The 27452-nt window shown below is 38.2% G+C and overlaps 1 protein-coding gene across 4 annotated transcripts in view; it reads right to left on the bottom strand.

Annotated features, from left to right (window-relative positions):
• The window catches only part of ZC3H12C (zinc finger CCCH-type containing 12C), a 78462-nt gene that overhangs the window by 43821 nt on the left and 7189 nt on the right, over nucleotides 1–27452 (bottom strand). Inside the window, exon 1 of one of the 4 annotated variants that reach the window (XM_058446902.1) lies at nucleotides 506–1033. The exons of the other annotated variants lie outside the window; for them this stretch is intronic. Coding sequence (XP_058302885.1) covers nucleotides 506–508 — 3 coding nt within the window. The 5' untranslated portion in view covers nucleotides 509–1033. Of the gene's footprint in view, nucleotides 1–505; nucleotides 1034–27452 lie in introns of those variants that run through there. 4 annotated transcript variants of the gene reach the window in all.

Genomic DNA, 27452 nt, shown 5'->3' with positions numbered 1-27452 from the left:
GGAAAATACAAACAGCTGGACTGGGCTCTGTTTGGGTCACTGCAATAAATGACTGAGCACAATGCACACTTATGACAGAACAAAAAAAAAGACAGTGTAGTTTTAGGAGTATTACACTAAAATCTGTCTTTGCCAAGGGTAGGTCTAATATTTGAAACTTCAGCCATTTGAGAGGGGCTCGTACTTTTTCTGATGTATGAATGTGAAATAAGTAAGCTTTGATGTGGGGGTATGGCATCAATTATCTTTGCCAGCAGTTATCTGAGTTCACTTCCTGGGACCACTCTCTTTAATATGTAATCTCTTTTTTTTTTTTTTTTTTGAGAGAGAGTCTCGCTGTGTTGCCCAGGCTGAAGTACAGTGGCACAATCTCAGCTCGGTGCAACCTCCACCTCCCAGCTTCAAAGGGATTCTCAAGCTTCAGCCTCCGAAGTAGCTGGGACTACAAGCCCCAGCCACTACGCCCAGCTAATTTTTGTATTTTTTAGTAGAGATGGGGTTTTACCATGTTGCCCAGGCTGGTCTCAAACTCCTGGCCTCACATGATCTGCCCACCTCGGCCTCCCAAAGTGCTTGGATTACAGGCATGAGCCACCACGCCCGGCCTATCATTTCTTTTGATCCTAATGATAACACCATGGAAGTAAGATTATTATATCAGATTTTCCCAACTGTCCCCAAAACGTTGAAATTAAAATTTTAACCAAAAACTATTATTTGTGAGTGTTAAAAAAAGAAGCAACCACCACCACCACCAACAACAAAAGCTAATTCATACACATAGTGTAAAAGAATAGAGTAAAAAATCAAATAGGCATTAACTCTAATATCTGAGAGTTATTATATTTAGGAAGTCAGACAGGCCATGAGCTCTCTTGTAGAAAGCTACTCTTCTGAGTGCTAACTGGAAAGTGTTAAAGACTAACTTTAAACCACAAAACAATGCTAAGAATATTGCCTGTATAAATTAAAGACAAATAAATTGCTGTAGGTCTAGGGAGCACTGGTTAACAGAAAGTCGTAGGGTCAAATGTATCAAGAACCTGGTAAACATCTGAGACATGCCCATTCCAGAAAGTACTATTGAAAGCATTAGACATTCTCCTAATTCCTTTCTGTCCATGAAACCATGCCACTTTTCAGAGAAGAGGCAGATGCCGAAAGTCCCAACATTAGCCCATATTTGAAGCCAGCCCTGAATACAATCCACCCAAAGTAACTTCTGGAAAAATATACCTTTATATTTAACATTAACTGTAAGAAAAAAGGTCTCAACTGTAATCAAGATCATATGTTTAAAATAAATCATCAAACATAAATGACTTTATATAAAATAAAGCTCATAAGTGGAAAAGTATTAATATGGGGTAGAAAAAGTACATTAATATTAGTGTACTTATTCATTAAAATATGAATATTGGGTAGAAAATAACTAATATTATTAACCAATAAGGAAGACAACAAAAATCAATGAAAGTAGCATTATTGGAACATGCAGTGCAAATGAAAATGTTCCAAACACATTTTCTGCTCATACTTCCTCCAGTAACATGGCCATCTCTGCCATTTCTTACTGTTAACATTAATCTCATTACTGGAAGTGGGGGCTGAGGGGAAGGTAGATTAAAATTATCACCATGATATAGTTACCTCCATAGCCATTAAGTAAACTGTTGGTATTTTAATAATAAGAAAGAAAAACAGCTGGGTGCAGTGGCTTGCACCTATAATCCCAGCACTTTAGGAGGCTGAGGCAGGAAGACTGCTTGAGCCCTGGAGTTAAAGACCAGCCCGGGCAACATAGGGAGATCCTGTATCTCAAAAATAAAAAATAAAAAATTAGCCAGGCATAGTGGCACGTGCCTGTAATTGTAGCTACTCGGAAGGCTGAGGCAGGAGGATCACTTGAGCCTGGAAGTTCAAGGCTGCAGTGAGCTGTGATTGTACTACTGCACTCCAGCCTGGGCAACAGAGTGAGACTTCATCTCAAAAAAAAAAAAAAAAAGAAGAAGAAAACAACAACTACTTCTCCTAACCAAATCATAAAAGAAATTGTATCAGAACTCATATTTTTTTGTAAATCATATTTGCTCCTAAAAATACTAAGCAACTACCAATAGGTAAATAAAAGTTAAAAGGGAAAAAGAATAAGATATAACAGATGCATATGAATTTTTTCTTTTCTTCACCAGCAAGAAAAACAAGCCTTTTGAAAAAGGGCTTGGGACATTTATTGGAAGAAAACGAAGGAGCTCTCAGGGTCAGAAAGAGAACTCAACATTCAAGCCTTCAGGTCAGAGATGAGGACTGAACCCCGGGTTTCAGTTGCAGAGCTTCTAGACTATCTCTCTCTGCTGATTCAGCACTATGTTCTCTGAGCTTGTGTTCTCCATTCAAGGTTCAAATTCCTGAGACAGAGAATCTGATGAGCACAGTAGAAGTCATGTTACTCACCCCTTTGCCATACTACTGTGGCCAGATGTATGTGGGGCCATGATTGGCTGCCCTGTCAGGCCATAAGGAGATGGAGGGGGGCATTCCTTAGGTGGGGTGATATTAACAGAAGCAGAGCAGGAAAATGCTAGGTGGACAGAACATCAGACACCCAGTACGGAAGGATATTAAACACATTAGAGAGGCTGGGCATGGTGGCTCACGCCTGTAATCCCAGCACTTCGGGAAGCCAAGGCGGGCAGATCACTTGAGGTCAGGACTTCAACACCAGCCTGGCCAACATGGTGAAACCCTGTCTCTGCTAAAAATACAAAAAAATTAGCCAGGCGTGATAGCATGTGTCTGTAATTCCAGTTATTCGGGAGGCTGAGGCAGGATAATCCCTTGAACCTGGGAGGTGGAGGTTGCCAGGGAGCCAAGATCACACCACTGCACTCCAGCCTGTATGACAGAGCGAGACTCCATCTCAAAACAAACAAAAAAACCCACACACACACACACACACACACACACACACACTAGAGAGAGATTCTATATGGTTCCCATAAAATCCACCCAAATGACTTAAAAAAGGAAGTAGAAATGGAATAAACTTATCAGTCTTGAAGAACATATGCATTGCTTGGCTTCCATTTTCACATCTATGAGCAACAGTGTATCTCATTCCCAATTTCCCTTAAGAGCGGCTATCATTGTTGCAACAGTGCATTCTTAAAACCTCATAGACACCATTGTCTATTTCTCAATTGTTTCATTCATTTAATACATCCTGAACATCCAGTTAATCAATTCTTGATTATTTTTCTCTTCTCAATTTTCTCATTCCCATGGCCATGAGAATCCCTTAGGCTAAGCATTTATTACCCCAGGCTTAGATTACTTTTGTTTCTTAATTTATCTCCTTCCTTGAATATCACTTAGGTACCTCCCTGCCAAAGTAATTTTCAATGACATCACTCTTCTGCTTAAACAAACAAACAAAAAAAAAATCTCAGCTGCAAATCACAAGTCTCTGGTCCTCTGCTTTGTTTTGTTTTCCAGGCTCTGTCTACAAACAGGACCTCCTCTGGCCCTGTAATCTAATTTCCTACTTAAGGTGAAGGGACAGCAAAAGTGAGGGCACAGATGTCTCTTTGCCTTAAGTGTTGTCTTGCACTACTGCCTCACCTATCCAGAACAAATCTATTGTTCTAAGCCCAGCTCAAGGCTTATTTTTTCCATAAAGCCTTCTTGGACTAGTTCAGTTTTTATTGCTTTCCAATTCCTTCGAACTTCTGTAACATGAATAGTCTGTACAGTACAATTTAGCATTTATTTATGAACCAGGATGTGGGCTTCTTGAGAGCAGGACCATTCACTCTCCCATAATCTACATAGTACAACCAACACGGCATGCAGCAGTGTGCTGATCTCTAGAAGATCCTCAAGTGAAAAATCGACCAGTAAAAAAAAAAAAATAGGCCCCTGCAAATTTGAATGCAGGCATTCACGAGAACAAAACTGCTGCTCTGCTAGTCTTTATTTCTCCCTGTGACAGGGTGAGTTTATCAGAGCCCTCAGCCATAGGCAAAGTTCTTGTAGCCCTGATACTGCCACTGGGGCTGCTTCCAACATTCAAAGCTCAAGCCTCTCAGTGATGACGGGTCTTTTCCTGCAGTCTCCTCTGGATTCGCTTCCCAACCAGAGCTGCACCTGCGCAAGTTCCACTGCAGCTTCTGCCTCCCCACTTGAGGATGACTCTGATGGGTAAGTCTGTGAGGACCGGTCCTTTTCAACTGCACATTTCTCTTTGAGATCTGCCCACAAGCAGAAAATACTTGGGTGCTTTGCTCTCTAGCATGGCCTGGGACTGGATGGTTAAATCTAATTCTGGAGTTCAGTATTACTAAGCTCTTGATGCTGTTCTCTTAAAACACCTTCTCTCCAATAGTTCTATGGATGGAAAGGGCTGCTATTTTGATCTCCATGTGCTTGGCTCCTTTGTCTGTTTCTCAGTTGGTTGAGAAATAAGGCAGGAAAAAAACCCCTCAAACTCCAACAATAATCAAGAATAAAAAGAGTTTTGTTATAAAGTACTACTAAGAAAAATAAAGGGTAATAAAAACTATATGAATTAACTCTAATCAGACCACTTGTCTAACACACTTGAAGGGATTAAGTTCAAAAAAGAAGAAAAAAATTCAGTCACAAGAAAGATAATGCTCCTCAAAGTCAAAATTCTTAAAGTTTATGAAAATCTTTCCATACTATGTCATCAAGAGTAGATAACCTTCAATTCTGTTTAGAAACCAGAAACAAATACAAAATAAATCCACAAAAACATTCCTTTCCACTGGTCTAAAGACAAAGAAACTCTTCTACATTCATTTTAAATGCAAATATAACCGATATCCCAGGACTTCATCCAAATATTTCCCAGTGATTAGTTTCCCATTTAGTGTTTTTTAAAAAATTCATTAAGCAAATAGCTCTTAAAAAAGATTATCTTCAATTCCTACAAAACCTGTAAATACTCACGGAATGAGGAATTTTAGAAAAGTACAAGGAATGCAAATGACATCCAAAGTGCTGATGTAATAGGTTCTAAGGCAGCTAGTGTATGAGAAGAGAAAACTCATGAGTCAAAGAGGACATTCGATAGTCCCCCTTTATCTACATTTCACTTTCCTCAGTTTCAGTTACCCACAGTCAACTATGCCCTGAAAATATTAAATGCAAAATTCCAGAAATAAACAATTCCAGAAATAATAAATTAATACATTTTTAATTGTGTGCCATTCTGAGCAGTATGAGAAAATCTACTGCCCGCTTGCTCTGTGGCACCCGGGATGTGCATTATCCCTTTGTCCAGTGTATCCACACTGTAGACCCTACCTGCCTGTTAGCTGGCTTGAGGAGAAATGAAAAAACGTAGTATAGATACACCTTGACTTACAATGGGGTTATGTCCTGACAAACCCATCTTAAGTTGAAAATATCATCAGCTGAAAATGCATTTAAACATACTGAATATCGCAGCTTATCCTGGCCTACCTTAAATGTGCTCAGAACACTAACATTAAGTTACACTTGGGCAACATCATCTAACACAAAGCCCAGTTTATAATAAAGGTTGATTATCTCATGTAATTTATTGTACTGAAAGTGAAAAACACTTGAATGGTATCTGTGTACTTGAAGTACAGTTTCTAGCAAGTGCATATGGCTTCGCACCATCATGAAGTTGAAAATCCTAAGGTGAACAACCATAAATTGGGGACCATTTGTATATATGTGTATGCCACAGTTCCAGGCATCCACTGTGGGTGGTGGAACATATCCTTCGAGGATAAGGGAGGACTATGTATGATTTGTTTTTAAAAGCAGAAGGCACATGATTATCATTCATGTTAACAAAATACACTCATGGTTATATTAAATATAACTGAAATTGTCAGAAAAAGATGACCAAAAATGTGTAATTTTATACAAAAGAAAATGTATATATAAGACATCTTGAAATTATAAAATAACTGATGGTAGTTAAATGACACCGTATGGTAATAATATTCACAATATCACCATCAAAGCGCGGACAGACCTTATCTTATCTCTCCTTCGGATACCACTCTCTCTGACATCCTCAGCCACCACCTGGTATGTGTTGCTCATCTGCACAATCATATCTTTAGGCTGCTTGTACCAAATGAGGATAGGTGCATGTCTCGTTCTTAAGTGTTAAATAATTTACTTAGGAAACTAATTAAAAACTGCTTGACCAAAGCATTGTTAAAAAGCGAAATGGACAGATAGACTACAAAGAATAATTGCATCAGAATTAAAACAGAGTTACGTGTTTAGGTCTGTTTTTACTAAGAGTCTAAAAGAGTGTGTAAACAACATATTACCATGCTTGTACAGGAATTCAGGAAAAAAAAATAAAATATGGTATATGGGAAATAATCCAAAAGGAGCTGCAAACCCACTATGACCCAAGAAAAGTACTTTGGTAATTTTACGTTTGCTCTCAACATAAACTCTTATTAAGAATCAAGGCAGAAAATACTTCTTTCTACATCGGTGTTCTTGTAAGGTGGGAAAATGAAGAGCTCGAGTTATAATATCCAATGGCCTCACACTACTGAGTTTAAATAACTGCATACTACTGATTTTAGACAAGTGTGCTGGTGTGCAAGAGGCTAGAAAAAAAAAGGAACGGCTGTGTTAGAAAACACTCAGTGAGATTAGCACAAAAGTTTATAACAAAACTTTTCTTTAGAGTTCTATTCATATCAAAAGCTGATGTAATATTTTAGGCATTAAATTAAGAATTCTGAGCCTTTAGGACAAGATTCCTTCTAAATACAAATCATCATATACTATAAAAAGTTAAATCTAGAATATGAATCATCCTGACCAGCCGCCAAAGCATTTCGATTGTTAGTTCTAACAGGGCCGGGATTCTTGTGTTTTGCTTTCTGAAGTATCCCCACTACATAAAAGAATGCCCAGCACACAGTAGGTGAATACAAATGTGCTAAATCAATAATAGCCTTTCAATACCTGGACCAAAATCTCTTTTCTGGATTTATTTGTTTACTTCCCTCACATAACCTATTCTCCAGCCAAACACAGGTACTTAAAGCAGCAGTTCTCTCAATTTTAGATATACATTGATATCATCTCAGGAGATTTAAAATATATTGATGCCAAAGTCCCACCTAGAGATGTTACTTTTATTAGTCTGGATGAAGTCTGGCCAGAGGCATTTTAAAAGCTTACCAGGTGATTCTAATGTGTAGCCAAGGTTACAGAAATTGACTTAAGAGTTCCTTTCTACCCAAGTACTTTTCTCCAGTTTCACCTGTTAAAATCCTACCCATTATTATTGAAGATTAGCTAAATACCTGACTCAGCCATACCTGAAACACTGTTAAATTCATCTTTAAATTATTTGAGTTGTGCACAGGGTCTGGCATATGGATAGGAACTGATCAATGTTTAAGTGCTGCATAATCCTGGGAGCATGGCACACAGTAGAAACTCAATACACAGTGATTGAAAAATGACACACAGCTGATCCTCATCATTTGCAGATTTCCCCATCTTTGCAAATTTGCCTACTTGCTAAAACTTATTTGTAACCCCTAAATTAACACTTGTGATTTTTAGGTCATTCCACAGACATGTGTGCAGGGAGACTGGTGAAAAATTTGAGTTCCCCAAGGCATATGTTCCAGCAGAGGCTGAATGAGAAGCTCTGCCTTAGTGTTTCATGTCTTTGTAAACAAGTCAAGTGTCCTTTTCTTTGAGGTCTATTTAGTGCTACGTTTTTCCCATTTTTGTGTTTTGTTGGTGAATTTGCTGTTTAAAATGGCCCCGAGTGTAGCCAAAATGCTGTCCAGTGTTCCTAAGTGCAAGAAGGCTGTGATGTGCCTTATAGAGAAAATATGACTGTTAGATGGGCTTTGTTTGGGTGTAATTTAGAGTGCTGTTAGCCATCAGTTCAATGTTAATGAATCAACAGTAGATATTAAATAAGGCATCTTTAAACAGAAACACACATAAAACAAGGGTATATATTGATAGGCTGATAAAAATGTTGTGACCAGAGACCATTTCCCTTAGCAAACGGGCACCTCCTAGGTGCCAAGCACTGAGGCTACAGTAAGAACAAAGCAAGTCCCCTCCTCTCCCCAAGGTTTCAGTGCAGTGTGTTTTAAGAGGCAGGGGAGAGAATTTAAATAATAAATACATGTCAGGTGACGGTAAGTAATTATAAATCAGGGAAGGCGTCTTAGATAAGGTGATATTTATGCAGATACCTAAACAAAGTGAAAAGATATGTATAACAGGGCTATGATTTGAACGTTGGTGTCCCTGCAAAATTCATATATTGGAAACTAACATCCAATGTGATAGTAGTACAGGTGGGGCCTTTGGGAAGTGATTAAATCACAAGGTTCCACACTTGTGAATGGGATTAGTGCCCTCATAAAAGAGGCTTGAGCAAGCTCCTTCGCTCCACTATCACTCTGAGAGGATGCAGTGACAAGACCCCACTGACGAGGAAGAGGACTTCACTAGACATCGAAGCTGCCAGCACCTTGATCTCGGACTTCCCAGCTTCCAGAACAGTAAGCAATACATTTCTATTATTTATCAGTGTAAGGTATTTAGTGATAGCAGCAGGAACGGATGAAGACAAACAGGAAAAAAGCTGTGAGATGAGAGTGTGCACGGTGTGCTCATGGAACAGCAAGGTGGTCAGGAGCCTCTAAGGGAAGAGCCAGAAGAAGCAGGAAAGGCAAGGTTAAGGGAAGCCAGGTCATGTAGTGCATTAAAAGACAATGCTTCTCGAGCTTTAAACTGCATTTGAATCATATAAGGGTCTTGAAGGTTCTGATTGAGGATGTCTGGAGTGGAGTCTGAGATTCCACATTCTAACAATTTCATAGGTGATGCTGTTGCTGTTGGTCCCCGGACCCCACTACTTTAAGTAGCAAGGTTTTAGGTCACATGAAGGAACTGGCTTTTATATTGAGATGGGAAACTGCTGGAGGGTTTTGAGAAGAGGAGTGACGATCCTGTTTTATATTAATATCTTACCAACTTGGGCTTACTTCCATACTTCCAGTTGTGTTCCACTGATCTTTTGCTATTTCTGTGCCTGCAGCACATGTTAATAACTGTAGATTTGTAATATATTGGGTACCCTGTGTGCAAGTCTTCTCATTTTCATATTCTTATCCTGGTTATTTTTGCACGTGCATGCTTCCAGATACTCTTTAGAATTGCTTTGACAAGTTTTAACCAAAAAGCTGTTGAGAGTTTGATGGAGATCGTGCTGCAGTAATAGGTGCTTAAAAAGCACTGCTGACTTATTAAATTGTTCAATCAATGACAGTTTATTGAAAATTTTAAAATCTTTCAATAGAGTTCCCTAGATTTCTTTATGGGGAACTTAATATATTTCTTAAACTTTTATTTTTTTTTTTGAGACAGGGTCTCACTTTGTCACCCAGGCTGGAGTGCAGTGGCGCCATCCTTGGCTTACTGCAAACTCCACCTCCCAGGTTCAAGCAATTCTCCTGCCTTAGCCTCCTGAGTAGCTGGGACTACAGGTGTGTGCCCATGCCCGGCTAATTTTTGTATTTTCAGTAGAGACGGGGCTTTACCATGTCGGCCAGGCTGGTCTCGAACTCCCGACCTCAGGTGATCCACCCGCCTTGGCCCCCCAAAGTGCTGGGATAACAAGCGTGCACCACCGCGCCTGGCTTGTATATCTTAATAAACTTTTCTTAAAATATTTTGCTTTTTGTTCTTGCTGGTGCGAATGGAGGTGTTTCTTCCCCCATTATATTTTCTAACTGGTTATTGTTGGTGTCTAAAGAAACACTTATTCTTGTATATAAAACTTCAGTGAAAAAGTTTTACATGTCTCAGTGAATTCTTAATGGTAGTGTTTCACCAAGGCGCTTGGGTTTTTCAGGTATATATAATAATATAAAATAATCAGATTTCCTCTTCCTTAACAATTTTTATACCTCTTGATCCACGCTTTTGTTCCACTGCATTACAATATTAAAGAACAAGGGTGATTTTGTGTTGTTTCTGATATTAATGGGAATGACTCTAGTGTTTTAATATAACATATATATATATATGTGTGTATATATATAAAATATGTGTGTGTGTGTATATATACATATATTATATATATATATACGTGTGTGTGTGTTATATATATATCTCATGTGGGACAAATTAACCTTCCCATGCCTTAGTTTCCTCAATTGTTGAAAAAAGGATAAAATATGGTTGTTTTGAAATTTAATGAGCTAATAAATATAAAACTCTCAGAACAGTGCAAGGCATATAGTAAGCACTCATGTTAGCTATATGTAATTATAACTTTATATACATCTATACATATATATACCACACTACATACAGCCTTTGAAAAATCATTTGCAGAAATACATTCTTCTCCTACGTAAAAGGTTTAGAGAAAAAATATAGAAATGTGGATTACATTAAAATGATCTATTAGACGATCACAAATTTTTAACTTATATAGTGAATTATACTAATAGATTACCCAATATAGAAATATGATTACTTTGAGGAGGATTACATATGCTGATATTTCACTAAGAATTTTTACATCAATAATCATAAGAATGGCTTGTCACTTTCTTTAAAACTATTTGCTTTGCCACCATTTAGGCACCACTATTTCGCTGATTTGAAAGTGGTATAGTATTCCATTCAGAACTTGCTGTCAATGGCAAACCAACTGGCCAGTGCCAAAGGAAGCTAGGCTAGACTGGACCACTTGTTCCTATAAAGGGACTACTATTTCCAGAGATCTGGCTTACTGGTATTCTGAAACTTGTCACTGAATACTTACTAATAAACTCCAGGGTACAATTTATTCTAGTATAAAGTACAAAGAAAAGAGGATGAACTACAGGGTGATTTTATAATTTATGGATATAAGAACCAATCTATACCATGCCTTCTCCCTGAAACTAACCAAGCAACCTGTACAAGTTACTTAACCTCTCTGTGTCTCATTTTCCTCAAATATAAAATGGAGATGATAATACCACTAACAGCATAGGGTTGTTATGAAGATTAAATGAGTTAATATACATAATAACTTATAACAGTGATTGTCACATAGTAAATAGTGAGGTGTGTCTTTAAAAAAGTTTAGTGTAAAAATGAAATTGCAGTACAGAAAAATAGAAAACCTGACTGTCATTATTTATTCCATATTCTCATTACTATAATTCTAAAATGTCTCTCCTTAGTAAAGCAGAAGAGTATTATGCAGGCAAAAGCTTTAACTGTCCCCTTAGTTCTTACCACATATTTATAGAACCAAGAAATCAAATGCATTAGAGTTAAAATGCCCTAGAGTTAAAATGCCCAACTCTATTCCTTTGTGCATGGTATCTCAACATTTAAATTTTGGAAAATAAAGAAAATAATTTAGAATAATGTTTCTTAAAGGGAAAGGAAAATAACATTTAGTTTGGAAAAGCCAAACATACCTAAACTCTTTATTTAAAAAATTATTGAAGATTAAAGTGCTGGGATTAACACTTTGGCTAGTGCAAATAATTAGAAAATAATGTTAGAAACTGGTAAGGAACATAAGTGTAAGAACGCTTGGAAATGAGTGATTTAGAAGAAATACATTGATTTAATGGTGGGCAGGAGTGAAGGCAAGAGGGAGAAAACTGAAGTTTAGAGGAAAATATAGCAGGCACCTGGAAGGAAACAAAGATTTTCTTCCAGAAAATGAGAAAACAGGCCGGGCGTGGTGGCTCACGCCTGTAATCCCAGCACTTTGGGAGGCCGAGGCAGGTGGATCACCTGAGGTCAGGAGTTCAAGACCAGTTTGGCCAAAATGGTGAAACCCTGTCTCTACTAAAAATACAAAAATTAGCTGGGCATTGTGGCAGATGCTGTAATCCCAGCTACTTGCGAGGCTGAGGCAGGAGAATCGCTTGCACCCAGGAGGCGAATGTTACAGTGAGCCAAGACCAGGCTATTGCACCCCCGCCTCGGAGACAGAGTGAGTGAGACTCCATCTCAAAAAAGAAAAAAAAAAAAAGAAGAAAAAATAAAATGAGAAAACAGGTGTAGTGGCTCATGCCCATAATTCTAATACTCTGGGATGCAGGGGTGGAAGGATCACTTGGGGCCAGGAGTTCAAGACCAGCCTGGGCAACATAGCAAGACCCCATCCTATGAAAAAACAAAATAGGCCAGGTGTGGAGGCTCATGCCTGTAATCCCAACACTTTGGGAGGCCAAGACATGTGGATCACTTGAGGTCAGGAGTTCGAGATCAGCCTGGCCAACGTGTCAAAACCCCATCTCTACTAAAAATACAAAAATTACCCAAGTGTGGTGACGTGTGCCTGTAAACCCAGCTACTCAGGAGGCTGAGACAGGAGAACTGCTTGAACCTGGGAGGCAGAGGTTGCAGTGAGCCAAGATCACGCCACTGCACTCCAGCCTGGGTGATAGAGCGAGACTCTGTCTCAAAAATAAACAAATAAATAAATGAAAAAATAAAATAAAAATAAATAAACTAGCTGGGTGTGGTGGTGCATGCCTGTAGTCCCACTACTGAAGAAGCTGAGGCAGGAGGATCGCTTGTGCCCAGGAGTGCGAGGCTGCAGTGAGCCATCATGATGCCACTGTACTCCAGCCTGGATGACAGTGTAAGACCCTGTCTCTAAAAAATAAATACATAAAAATAAAGAAAACGAGAACTGAAACCTTCATTTCAGTTTAACAATATAGATGGTGGACAGTGAAAAATTATGATAAAATAAATGGCTATAGACAAATTTAGAGCAGCAGAACTCTCCCACCTCTCCTATAATTTCATTAACATTTAAATTTCTAGCCGCAGAATTCCCCTAAAGTCATAAACTGCTACACTTTTCAGTTAGCTTTCTCCAAAGATCTATAAATTATTGAAAAGTTAAAGCCATAATATTTTTCCCCCTAAAGTAACTGTTAACTAAAAATCATTTGTGTAAAAAAATGATTCTTGTGAATGAGTTTATTTTATTGACAGTGGTATAACTTAGACATATAACTTAAATATAAAATACCTTAGCTCTTGGGGTATTTTAGAGACGTTAGCTAGTTGATTAAATTTTACTTCAAAATTCTATACATTTAATACATTTTTAAAGTAATACTTTCAAGAGTAGCAGAAAAATAGCAGCATGGTCTACGATTATCCAGTGAAACTAAATGAAAGGTTAAGCCAGTATCCAATGAATTAATTTACTCATGGAAGAAACATTTACCTGAATGCCTACTATGAGAAAGAGATGATGCTTAGTTAAAGATGGAGGTTACAAACATGAATACAAGTTGCTACTCTTAAGAACTATAAAATGTATTAAGGAAACAAGATAAATGAATATCTGTCAAATACAGGAGATGCCTGCATATAGGGATATGTCATACAGTACAAGGGACAAAGACTTTGCTTCAGATTTGGGAAGCCTCTGAGAGGTGACATATAAACTGAGTATACAATGACAGTGACAAACTATTCCTATATTCCCTATGGTATACGTGTCTGTGTTAGGTAGAAGGAGGGGAGTAAGGTGAGGCAAAGAAAAAAAGGATTGTTGCCCAGAGAACAACAGGATCAAAGGTCCAGAGGTGTGAGAGATGATACAACATACAGAAAACTGTGTGATGAATACTCCCGGAGAAGCGGCTAGTCAGTCAGGATGTGGCTGGTTCATGGAAAGTCTGTAATGCTATATGGAGTTTCACCTTTGGTAGTGGGGAACTACTGAAGGTTTCTGAAAGAGGGAATAGTGTTCTTCTACCCACATTTTAGAAAGGTAATGGGAACCACTGAAGGTTTCTAAGCACATATTTCTATTTTAGGATGACAACTCCAGCTGTATTCGCTTTGGGGAGGCAAGAAACTCAAAGATGACAATTTAGGAAGGTCTTATAATAGTCTAAGTAAAAGTTGACTAAGTTACCTAAAGTTATGCAGAAAAAAAGAGAAACAAACATGAGATATTTTCTAAGATAGAGCCAATGGGTTGAGTCAGGATATGATACTAAAGACAAGAGGAAGGAGTTATAAAATAACTGATGGCACCAAATGATACAAACACATCACCGAATGACAGAGAAGAGGATGAGGGTCAAGGTTACTAATGGTCCCTGAGAGAGCTATTTCTGCAAAAGAAAGAGAGATGGGATAAACAGGCATATTTTTGTAACATAGGTCTCTTTCTCAGTCTAATGAAGTCTACAGACTTCTTTTCAAGGTAAGGCTTTTCAATGCATAAAACAAAAACATAGGATTGAACTGCAAAAGAAGCCAATTATATTATAGTCCTCAAAATGTTAAAAACTGTGGTACAGTAAAATATGTGTTTTTACTAACACATTAAAATAACAAGATGTAGCAGCAAATCTATTAACATGATTTTGACATAGTTAAAAGTGTAAATATTTCAGGATACTGGTTTCAACTGTAGTATGTAGGGATACATCATTTCTATGGGTGAATACTGCTATTAACATTGGGTTTGTTGCTTACATTCATAATTAAGGGAAATGCTAAATTTCAATTAGAGGTTGTAGAAAAAAAGATGAAAATTTTTTCCCATCCCCAACATCACACAATCTCCAAATTCTATCTATCGACTCTTTGGAGAAGCATGGAACACAGGTTAAAAACTCCTGGCTAAGAAATAAGTATGCACTAGAGAGAGATGACAGCATATGTTTGGCAAGAAAAGAATAAGATATAGAAGGATTATTTTGGGGATGGCAGGGAGGGATAGGAATAGTTTCAAAAGAAGACTTTTTTTTTAATCTTTTTTTTGGGTGGAGGGGGGGCGATAAGAACTTTAAACCAGGTGACTGGATTCAGTGGGGCAGGAGAGATGACGGGTATATGCATGTACATCTGTGTATGAATGAATTAATGAATCAATTAGAACAACAGAAAGAATAACTTACAGAAAAAAGAAGGAATAGCAGTGAAATGGGGAAAAACAACAGACTTGGTTCAGTCAGGCAACCATTAGCTTTCCATCCCATAATTCTCTGCCCAAACCAACCACTCTCAACTCTGCAGTCCTTCTTGGCCTCTACAACACCCAGCGGGCCAGGACTGACTGGGCGTGGAGAGTGAAAGGCAAGGAAAAGGGCCTCTGGCAGGCAACTACCAGTTATCAGAAGGAAGCAGGAGGTTAACTTCTGTGGCTCTTCTACCTCCTTTTCTAGTCCTTCTTTAATCCTTCTCAGCACTTAATGCTGCCATTTGGCAATCTAAATACTTTATTCCTAGTTGCTCCGTCCATTATCTCTTCTACCAAAAATCAAAATTGCAAAAGGGATCGGGTGTCGTGGCTCACACCTATAATCCCAGCACTTTGGGAGGCGGAGGCAGGAAGACTGCTTGAGCCCAGGAGTTCCAGACCAGCCTGGGGCAACATGGCAAAACCCCATCTCTACAAAAAATTAGCCAGGTGTGATGGTGCACATCTGTAATCCCAGTTATTTGAGAGGCTGAGGTGGGAAGATTGCTTGAGCCGGGGAAGTCAAGGCTGCAGTGAGCCAAGATAGTGCCACTGCACTCCATCCTGGGCAACAAAGCCAGACCCTGTCTCAAAAGTGTATGTATATGTTCCAAAAGGAAGATCAGTGAAGGTGTTAAGATGCTTACATGACTAAAGTAATTAAATGTCTATATATGTGAAGGATTTTTGAGGAGGGGATGTAAATGCAATGGATATTATGAGGACAGCAGTCCTAGTATGTTCCTGGTCTGTGGACCTCCTTCCTTATCCCTGCACCTTTCCTCCTCTATGCTTGTGTATGTTCACATGCATAAGTGTTCACGTGTACATGTGTGCATGTGTCCATGAGCGTGCACATGCACTGAAAGATGGGGATGTAGGGAGGATAAAAGCAGCTTACCCTATTTCTCACTTGCGGAAAATACTTTTACTCCATTGGATTTGGTAATCAAAAAGCTACCGGGGGCCAGGTACAGTGGTTCACACCTGTAATCTCGGCACTTTGGGATGCTGAGGTGAGAGGACGGCTTGAGCCCAGGAATTTGAGACCAGCCTGGGCAACACAGAAAGATTCTGTCTCCACAAAAACTAAAAAAAAAAAAAAAAAAAAATCAGGCAGGCCTGGTGGTGTACGCCTATACTCCCAGCTACTTGGGAAGCTGAGGTGGGAGAATCCTTGAGCCAGGGAGGTTCAGGCTGCAGTTGGCTGTGATCGTGCCACTGCACTCCAGCTGGGGTGACCAAGACTTTGTCTCAGAAAAAAAAAAGCTACTGGGGAAGCAAAGATCTGGCAATTAGACAAATGAGTCAAGTCTTCAGAACTGGTGTTTCTAAAATAAGTTACTGACTTTTATTTTACCTTCTAATTCTGATTTTTTTTTGAGATAACAAAAAAAGTTGAGTAAGAATCTATCACACATTGAAGGATATGAGAATTCTATACACTGTAAATAGGTTTATAAATTATATCAGGATTTTGATCATATGTAAATCCATGTTTAACTGTCCTGCTCACATTAGGTGTATACCATCAAATAAGTATCCAATCTAGTAAAATGCACATTCATTTGCTATCAAAGCAGGAAATAAACAGTTATGATCTACCTGTTATTTTGAGGAATGCTCAGGCCCAAGACTCAGCACCTGGTAGCACACTTGCCAAAGTAACACTCTGGCTTCTGGCTGTCACTCAGGAGTTCCAAAGTGCCTTTTCCACCTGCCACATCTTCACTCAGGTGCTATCACAGCATGGGATGATCTCGAAGCTAAGCTGCAGCTGCCAACCTGGTATGTACTTCAGACATCCAGGCCAGCAGTACAATTTCCCACCTCAACCAAATCCACAAAATTAATTTTGTGAAGTTTTTTCTTATAAGCTGATTCCCAATTTTTCTTTAAAAATCATACTTTAAATTATACTACCTACACTCTGAAGCTCGTCTTTCTTTTAGTACAGAGTATCTTTCTAATTTGTAGAACCCAAATTTGCCTTCAAAGATTAGCTGCTTCTTGTTCCCTACTCATGTTCTATTCCAAAGAGGGGTTTGAAAGACCTTAGGACCAGTGAGAGGCTCTCTCATTAATGTACTCAGAAGAACTGACAGAACACTAAAGAGTAGGCAACTTAATGGGAAATAAAAGGGCAGTGATTTGATGCATTAGTTGTCTGTTCATTGTCTTACAGGAATCACTAGAATTGCCACCCTTCTCCATTCTCAAGAATGTGGAATAATCTCTATAATTCCACTATTCCTATGGCAGTTTATTCATTCCATCCATAAGCAGGACAGGAAAGAGGAGTTAATTATTATTTCCAAAGCTTTAAAATCTTGAGTGTGAGGGTGGAGAGTATTCAGAAGTGCTCCTGGAAATACTATTAAACTGGTAAAAAAGAGTACAGTGGGGGCCACAGAAAAGCCATAGGTGCTGGCTCAACTTCCAATCCCCAAGAAATCCTATAAAACCCATAGAACGAAGCATACCAGGGCCAATCGGTGTGGAGAACTATTAATATCACAGGGAAACTCCATTTAAGAAACTCAAATATTTTTAAAACCAACTAGGAAAAATACGTTTATTTTGAAAGTTACACCATCCCTATCCTTACACAAAAAGGACAAAAAGCCCTGACAAGCAGAAGTTTTATTTCTCTTATCCACGGGCCTTAAATAATGATGATGGTATTAAACTCCAGGGTTTAGGTGTTTAAACAACAACAACAACAACAAAACAACAACAAAAGCAACTCCTGTATCTCAGGTATTCATGTAATAATTTACTGTGGACTGCTTGACTTCAAAGTTGAGATTCAGGCAGACATTTGTGCCTGTAACTTTTGAAAAATAACTTTTTCAAGGCATTGAGGAAAAACTCAAACCTGGAAAATAGAAATATACTCTCATCATGATGCATAAAAATGAGAAGTTAGAGGCAGATAGTCAAAAACCAACCAACCAGCCATCTAAAAATCCCACTATCTGTAAATTAAAATGCTCTTCCAAATAACTGTAGTTAAAGAGAAATAAAAATTACAGACTATTTAGAAATGAATGACAATAAAATTATAGCCTATGGGATATGGCCAAACTGATAGTCAAAGAAAAATTTATGTTGTAAACACATCTAATAGAAAACAAGAAACAAACTACATAAAATACTTAAGTTGGAAGGGTTAAAATGAGCAGACAAACCAAATAAAGGTGAACAAGGGCATAAAATTAAAAGCAGAAATAAATAAATTAGGAAGCAAAATTAAAAAGTAAAACCCATTAACAAAATGAAAAGCTGGTAACAAATGATGAAGGAATGAATGAGTGAATAACCTCCAGAAAGTATGACCAGGAGGTCAGGGAACTCCACAAATATATAACATTACCATTGTAATATTCAATGAGATGAAAGGGATGCTTAAAGTGTGCCATTTCTGCATAAATCTTTATGCCAATAAATTAAGACAAAGCTGACTTGGGAAGAGGTTATACATATGAATAACCATCGAAGGAATGAGAGCTTTATTAAGGATTTATATACTCGATTCCATTTCTAACAAAGAATCCTTTACCCACAGATTCTATGGACATGCTATAACAAAACTTGAAGCATCTAACAATTCCTATGTTTCTTAGATTATCCTACAACACTGAAGATTGAAAGTATCCCAACTGGTCTATGAGGCTAGCCTAACTGCTGACAAAGCCCAACAAAGATGGCACCCAAACTAACCAAATATATGAACAGATTAATCTTATATGCAAAAGTTCTAAATGTAAGAAAGAAATTATACAGTATATTCAAATTATAATAATGTATATTAACCAGGTAGGTTTTATTCTATGATAACATATTTCCTAATATTGAACAACTTTGTTAATTCAACTTGTTGCATGTATTGGTTAACAGCTCTTAAACTGGATTGAGTGTGGAAGATGAAGGAAGTATCAAGAACTTCTAGATTTTTGATTTGAGCGGCTGAGAAGAAGGTAGTAACATTTAGACTTAGAAAGGAACAGATTTAGAGGAATAAAAATTCTGCTTTAGATAATTTTAGTTTCAGATACCAATAGCTATCCAAGTGGAGCTGTCCACAAGACAGCAGTGTACAAGAGAGAAGTCAAGATCGGAGATATAAATATGGTAGTCATCAGCACATGGATGGTATTTTAAAATACAGTACTGGATGGACTATTTTGGAAGAGTGTAGAAAAAGAGTCCAGGAGCAAAATGTTAGTAACCTAAGAATAGGAAGACATTACCTAAATTTGTGAATACTTTATTTTCATGTAGTATATATGCCACTAAACTTAATCATTTTTTACATGCTAAATTAAGACTTTAGTACAAAAACTATTTAATAAAAACCTCATGATATCACAAAGTGGTTTGTCTGCCAGCCTCTGAAAAGCTCCATTTCAATAGCACTGTCATTTTCGGTGTTTGTAAATTATCTGAATCTTTTTTGAGAGAGCAGGAACTTTCAAACAGTGCTCTTGCAAAGATATCTAAGGAGCCAGGTAAGGAGGGCATAAAGATCATGATCTTAAGACTCCATTAAGGCCAGCATGGTGGCTCATGTCAGTAATCACAACACTCTAGAAGGCTGAGGCAGGAGGATTGCTTGAGCCCAGGAGTTCAAGACCAGCTTTGGTAACACACTGAGACCTCATCTCTACCAAAAACAAAACAAAACAAAAAAAAGCCAGGTGTGTTGGCACGCATCTGTGGGCCCAGCTACTTGGGAGGCTGAGGTGGGAGGATGGCTTGAGCCCGGGAAGTTGAGGCTGCAGTGAGCCATTACCATGCCACTGTGCTCTAGCCAGGTTGACAGAGAGACACTCTGTCTCTGAAAGGCTGGGTGTGGTGGCTCACACCTGTAATCCCAGCACTTTAGGAGGGCAAGGCAGGCGGATTGCTTTAGCTCAGGAGTTTAAGACCAGCCTGGGCAACAAGGCAAAACCCTGTCTCTACAAAAAATGGAAAAATTGGCCAGGTGCAGTGGCTCACACCTGTAATCCCAGCACTTTGAGAGGCCAAGGTGGGCGGATCACCTGAGGTCGGGAGTTTGAGACCAGCCTGGCCAACATGGTGAAACCCTGTCTCTACTAAAAATACAAAAATTAGCCAGGTGTAGTGGTGGGCGCCTGTAATTCCAGCTACTCGGGAGGCTGAGGCAGGAGATTTGCTTAAACCTGGGAGGTGGAGTTTGCAGTGAGCCAAGATCACACCATTGCACTCCAGCCTAGGCAACAAGAGCAAAACTCTGTCTCAAAAAAAAAAAAAAAAAAGGAAAAATTAGCTGGGTATAGTGGTGTGTGCCTGTTGTCCCAGCTACTTGGGAGACAGAGCTTCTGTGAGCTGAGATCATGCCATTGTACTCCAGCCTAAGTGACAGAGTGAGATCCTGTCTCAGAAAAAAAACAAAAAAGACTTCATTTGAATAAATGGTTTTGTACACACTGTATCATTTACCTTTACTCATATTTTATAGATATGGCATAAAAAACGAACAACAGTGACAAAAATAGGTCTCAAAATTTATACCAGTGACACAAAGATAGAATCATTAAAATTTCAGCCTTCCTGGATTTAAACTGATTGACAATATGTTCAATTCAAAAAGAGACCACGTCTTAAATACTGAAAATATATTGTTGAAGATGTTTCATAAAAGATACTTAGGGGTTTAATAATTTAAGGGAATCCCTCTTTGGCATGTAACTCTATTTTTAAGTTTATCACATTTGATCATTATAGGTATTTTCAGAACATGTGTATATAAGCAGGACATACCTGTGTTAGAAAACAAGAAGTCCCATTAAAATTGGAAAAAAAAGGCTGAATGTCTACTCCTAACCAACAAACTCTCTAACCAACACTGTTCTCTGATTTCAGCCAATGCAATAAGACAAGAAGAAAATAGGTATAAATTGAAATACTGAAAAAACTCTGATAGTATTGGGTCATTATTATAGATCCTGAAAATCATGAGACTCAACTGAAAAGTGTTGGAACTAGGTCCTGCAATTGATCTAACAGTACATTAAAGGGTTCATGCAGTAAGGTAGCCAGATGATTACATAAAAACAAATAACTTTCTTTTATATCAGCCACTACCAAGTATAAAATATAGCATATAATGAGGAGACATCACATTCATAATAAAAAATGATAGCTAACATTTCTCAAGAATTTAAGTGCTTCAATATATACCATCAAATAATCTCTACAACCATTACCATGACATTACCACGATATGTATTATTATCATCATTTTACAAAGAAAGAAACTGAAGCTTAGGAACATTTTATAAGAAACTTACCCAAGATCACATACATAACCCCCAAGTGTCACAGCAGGAACTCAATCTCAGTCTCTCTGACTGTACAAAATGAGCTTCTTAGCACTATTATGCCCATTCTTATCTATCAAATGAACATAAATAGGCTATGTGGGGAAACAGTGATGGGTCCAGAGAAATGGACACATACATTGCTGATAGAAATACAAATTGGTATAACTTTTCTAGATGGCAGTTTGCATGACCACATCTAGGAATTTGTTAAAAATTTATTCAATAATGTTAAACAGACCTATATATACATTTATCACACTGTTATTACAATTAAAAAACCGGTGACATTTTAATAAATATTTAACAATATAAACATAATTAAATTGCAGTACTTAAATATGTTGAATGCCATTCAGCTAATAAAAATAATCTCTTAAAAGGATGTTTATGACACAGGAAGACTCTAATGATACACTGAATGAAAAGCAAGAACCAAACAAAACTATATATGCATATACTTTTAAAAAAGAATGTGTTTATAAAGATTAATAGATTTTTTGAAAGATGAAAAAAAGAATTATAAATTTTAAGTCATCTCTAGGTGAGAATTGTAGGTGATTTTCACTACCATTTTATGTTTTCTGTATTTCACATATGTAATAAAATGCTAAAACAACTCAAAATTTAACCTTAAAAGATAAGCTGAAATAGTCAAAATAATAGAAATGTAGTTTAGAAAACACTTCCCCCATTTGAAACTATTTTTTCATATGCATGATTTAACATACTTTATGCCCATTTTTTTTTGTTGCTTAAGGTACTTTTCTATCTTAGCAAAAATAGAAATAATGTATTTTAACCTAAAACAGACATTTTTTGCTCATTTTATATCTGTTCTAGTCATTTAAAATTACACCAAAATTTCATAAAGTATCTAATACATAAGATCATCAACTCAATGAGGCCATCAAAGAAAATGATGCCAAAGATTTTTTTTAAAGTGTAAGTCAACAATGAGGAGACAGCCTCAACTATATGGGAGAACTGTTCCCTGTGAGTGCATAATAAAAATAAATTATAAAATAAAAGCCAAGATTTGAAACAGATTAAATCACGGAATAAGGATAAAATTAAGCCCACATAATTTTGAATAGGAAATGAGTACAGATGACTAAGAACAAAGAACAAAAACTAATTTTAGCTTCACCCTATAAGACATAAAGTAATAGATTTGAAATCTCTTTGAAAAACCCAAAATATAAACTGACATACTAAAAGTAATAAAAGTGAACTTGATTTTATATCTGGTTATTTCAATTACTCAGAACACAACTAAGAGCCAATGAATAAGTAGAAAAGCAAAACAAAATCTGTGTCTAATCAAATCAACGACACTGCTAAATCATTTCAGAATATTGAGTGCCTTCTATGTGTCAAGCACTTTTATACTCATTATCTTGAATCACTGAAGACAACTCTTCAAAGTAGATCATGTTTGATGGATAACAAATCAAAGATAAATTGAGATTCTCGCTGAAGGTCACAACCAGTAAACGGCAGAGCTGGGATTCAAATCCAGGTCTACTTGATTTCAGAGGCCCCACCTGCTCTCTCCACACTGTGCAGCCTTTCAGGTCTTCAACCTAGATTATCTGAGTATCCTACAGCTTTTAATTACTGCCTCAACATTTTTTACTTAATATATAATGTTAGCATGTTGTCATCCAGGTTAACAATCCACAGCGTAAGTCTCTCCTGCAAATTACAGGGAGGGAATGATGATGTCAGCCAGGAACAGCTAACATCAAGGAGACAAGACCCCAAATCACTAACATGAATCCATATAAATTGGTTCTGGCCAGGTGCGGTGGCTCACTCCTTAATCCCAGCACTTTGGAGGCTGAAATAATCCCAAAGTGGATTACGTGAGGTCAGGAGTTCAAGACCAGCGTGGCCAACGAGGCAAAACCTCGTCTCTACTAAAAATACAAAAATTAGTTCGGTGTGGTGGTGCATGCCTGTAGTCCCAGCTACCGGAGAGGTTGAGGCACGAGAATTGCGTGAACCCGGGAGGCGGATGTTGCAGTGACCCAAGATCGCACCACTGCACTCCAGCCTGGGTAACAGATTAGAAGTGGAGACTAAAGATATGACTGAATTGCTGCAATCTCATGATATTCTCAAAAAAAAAAAAAAAAAAATTGGTTCCTGCTGCCCCCTACCATCTAAAGCAAAGAAAAAGCGTAACAAGTATTGCCATGTCACTTAGGATAAATTAGAAATCTCAATAACTGCCGGGCGCGGTGGCTCACACCTGTAATCCCAGCACTTTGGGAGGCCGAGGCGGGCGGATCATGAGGTCAGGAGATCGAGACCATGCTGGCTAACATGGTGAAACCCCATCTCTACTAAAAATACAAAAATTAGCTGGGCATGGTGGTGGGCGCCTGTAGTCCCAGCTACTGGGGAGGCTGAGCCAGGAGAATGGCATGAACCAGGGAGGTGGAGCTTGCAGTGAGCCGAGTTCGCACCACTGCACTCCAGCCTGGGTGACAGAGCGAGACTGTGTCTCAAAAAAAAAAAAAAAAAAAAAATAGAAATCTCAATAACTTGGGCCAAGCTACTTAACATCTCCAGGCATCAGTCCCATTACCTGGAAGATAAGCAAAACGGTACATACCCAATAGAGTTGTAAAACTAAATAAATAATTTAAGCAAAGCTCTCAGTATTGGGACTGGCATAAAGTGAGTACCAATACATGTTAGCTACTATTATCTTTCATAATAAGTGAAATCATAGGCTACATATTATTTGAAAGAAGAAAAATATACATGTGTATAAATTCTTCCATTTAAAATAGTTAAAATGTTTTGCTCTTGAAAACTTTAAAGACTACCTTTTTGGAAGATTCACTTTTATAATATTTTACTAAGAGAAGTAAATAAGGTTAATTATATTCTTCAAAGGCAGATGTGTATTGCCCCTCAAGAAATCACACAACACATTCCAAGTTAAATTTTAAATGTTTGGGTATCAATTCTATCTGCTCGGCATGTATGATTGTAACCATCTCTTACTCATCCATAGGCATGCCTTGGAAATATCGTGGTTTTGGTTCCAGACCACTGTAATAAAGTGAATGTCACAGTAAAGTGAATATCACAATAGGGAAAGTGATGCAGATTTTCTGGTTTCTCAGTGAATATAAAAGTTATGTTTGCACTATTCTATAGTCTCTTAAATGTGTAATAGCATTATGTCTAAAAAAATGTACATGCCTTAATTAAAATCAGTTTATTGCCACAAAATTCTAATGATTATCTGAGCCTTCAGTGAGTCATATTCCTTTTGCTGGTGAAAAGTCAGCAGCCATCAACATTGAGGCAAGACCTATCAGGGTGGTGGTTGCTGAAGGATGCGGTGGCTGTGGCAATTTCTCAAAACAAGATGATAATGAAGTTTGCTGTATTGATTTCCCCTTCCTTCCATGAAAGATGTCTCTGTAGCATGTAACGCTGTTTGATAGCGTTTTACCCACAGAACTTCTTACAAGGTTGGAGTCAATCTTCTCAGACCTTGCCACTGCTTTGTCAACTGGGTTGAATTTTTGAAATCCTCTTTGTTGTCATTTCCACAATGGTTCACGGCATCTTCACCAGCAGATTCCAAATTAAGAAACCACTGTCTTTGCTCATCCAGAAGACACAACTCCTCATCTGTTCAAGTTTTATCATGAGATTGCAGCAATTCAGTCACATCTTTAGGCTCCACTTCTAATTCTGGTTTTCTTGCTATCTGTTCCACATTTGCAGTGATTTCCTCCATTGAAGTCTTGAAGCCCTCAAAGTCATCCATGAGGGTAGAGTCAACTTCTTCCAAATTCCTATTATTGCTGCTATTTTGACCTCTTCCCATGAATCACAAATATTCCTGATGGCATCTTCTGGTAAACCCTTTCCAGAAGGTTTTTAGTGTATTTTGCCCAGATCCATCAGAGGAATCAATCACTATCTATGGCAGCTGTAACCTTAACAAAATATATTTCTTAAATAATAAGACTTGCAAGTCAAAATTATTTCTTGATCCCTGGACTGCCAGAATGGATATTTTGTTAGTAGGCATGAAAACAACATTAATCTCCTTGTAAATCTCCATCAGAGTTCTTGGTGGTACCCTGTCAATGAATAGTAATATTACATATTTTGAAGGGAATCTTTTTTTCTGAGCAGTAAGTCTCAACAGTGGGCTTAAAATGTTCAGTAAAGCATGCTGTAAACTGATGTAAACTGATCCAAGCTTTGTTGTTCCACTTATAGAGCACAGGCATAGTAGATTTAATTAATTTAATAGCATTGGGCTGGGCAAGGTGGCTCACGCTTTTAATCCCAGCACTTTGGGAGGCCGAAGTAGGTGGATCATGAGATCAAGAGTTCAAGGCCAGCCTGGCCAATATGGTGAAACCCCGTCTCTACTAAAAAAAATATAAAAATTAGCTGGATGTGGTGGCGCGGGCCTGTAGTCCCAGCTGCTCGGGAGGCTGAGGCAGGAGAATCGCTTGAACCCGGGAGGCAGAGGTTGCAGTGAGCCGAGATTGCACCACTGCATTCCAGCCTGGGCGACAGAGCAAGACTCTGTCTCAAAAAAAAAAAAAAAAAAAAAAAAAATAGCATTAATTCCCAAGGGCCTTAGGATTTTTCGAAATGGTAGATGAACACTGAACTCAAAGTCACCAGCTGCATTTGTCCCTTAGAGAGTCAGCTTGTCCTTCAGCCTGTCCTTGCAGTCAGGCATTGTCCTCTCCTCTCTAGCTATAAAAGTCTTAGATGGCATTTTCTTCCAATATAACGCTGTTTGGTCTATAGAATCTGTTTAGTGTAGTCACCATCAATTATCTTGGCTAGATCTGGATAAATTGCTGCTTCACCTAACACTCTTGCTTTTTTCCTTAAACTTCATGAACCAGCCTCTGCTAGCTTTGAACTTTTTTTCTGCAGCTTCCTCGCCTCTCTTAAGCCTTCATAGAACTAGGGAGAGTTAATGCCTTTCTCTGGAATAGGCTTTGGCTTAAGGGAATGTTGTGGCTGGCTTGATTGTCTATCCAGACCATCACCAGCAATACAGAGAAAGTATAGCTGATACTTTCTCCGTATCAACAATAAGGCTGTTTCCCTTTCATTTGTGTGTTCACTGGAGTAGCACTTTTAATCTCCTCAAACTTTTCCTTTGCATTCACAACTTGGCTGTTTGTTGCAAGAGGCCTACCTCTTGGCCTGTCTTGGCTGTCACATGCCTTTCTCCCCAAGCTAAATCATTTCTAGCTTTTGAATTAAAGTGACAGAACCTGAACCTTCCTTTCACTTGAACACTTAGAGGCCATTATAGAGTTATTCAGCGGCCTAATTTCAATATTGTTGTGTCTCAGAGAATGGGGGGCTGAGAAAAGGAAGAAAAACAGGGCAACGGCTGGTCGATGGAGCACTCAGAACACACACAACACTGCTCGTCGATTAAGTTTACTATCTTCTATCGGCACCCCCCAAAATTACAGTAGTAACATCATGGATTACAGATCATGGATCACCATAACAGATAAAATAATAATGAAAAAGTTTCAAATATTGCAAGAACCACCACGATGGGATCCAGCAACACCAAGGGAGCAAATGCTATTGGAAAAATGGCGCAGACAGACTTGCTTGACCTACGGTTGCCACAAACCTTCATTTGCAAAAAAAAAAAAAAGCAATGTCTGTGAAGTGCAATAAAATGAGGTATGCCTGTACTTCCTTTTGTTTATCATACCCACTACCAGCAGATTCATTTAAAGTACTATATTGCTTTTTGCTGGGCACGGTGGCTCACGCCTGTAATCCCAGCACTTTGGGATGTGGAGGCGGGTGATCACTTGAGCCCAGGAGTTCAAGACTGGCCTGGGCAACATAGAGAGACCCTGTATCAAAAAAAAAAAAGTATCATATAGCTTTTAATAATAAAAACACATTCATGAAGTATTTACTATATGCCAAACTCTGCAGAAGAATTAGGATAAAACAACGTGGCTCAAAAGTCCTTGCCCTCAGGGAGCCTAAAGACTACTAACAACGTAAAAATCCTAGGTACAGTATGGTGT

Source organism: Hylobates moloch, unplaced genomic scaffold (genome assembly GCF_009828535.3).
Source record: "Hylobates moloch isolate HMO894 unplaced genomic scaffold, HMol_V3 SCAFFOLD_11, whole genome shotgun sequence".
Lineage (NCBI taxonomy): Eukaryota > Metazoa > Chordata > Mammalia > Primates > Hylobatidae > Hylobates > Hylobates moloch.
This window is presented reverse-complemented; position numbering and strand designations above follow the sequence as displayed.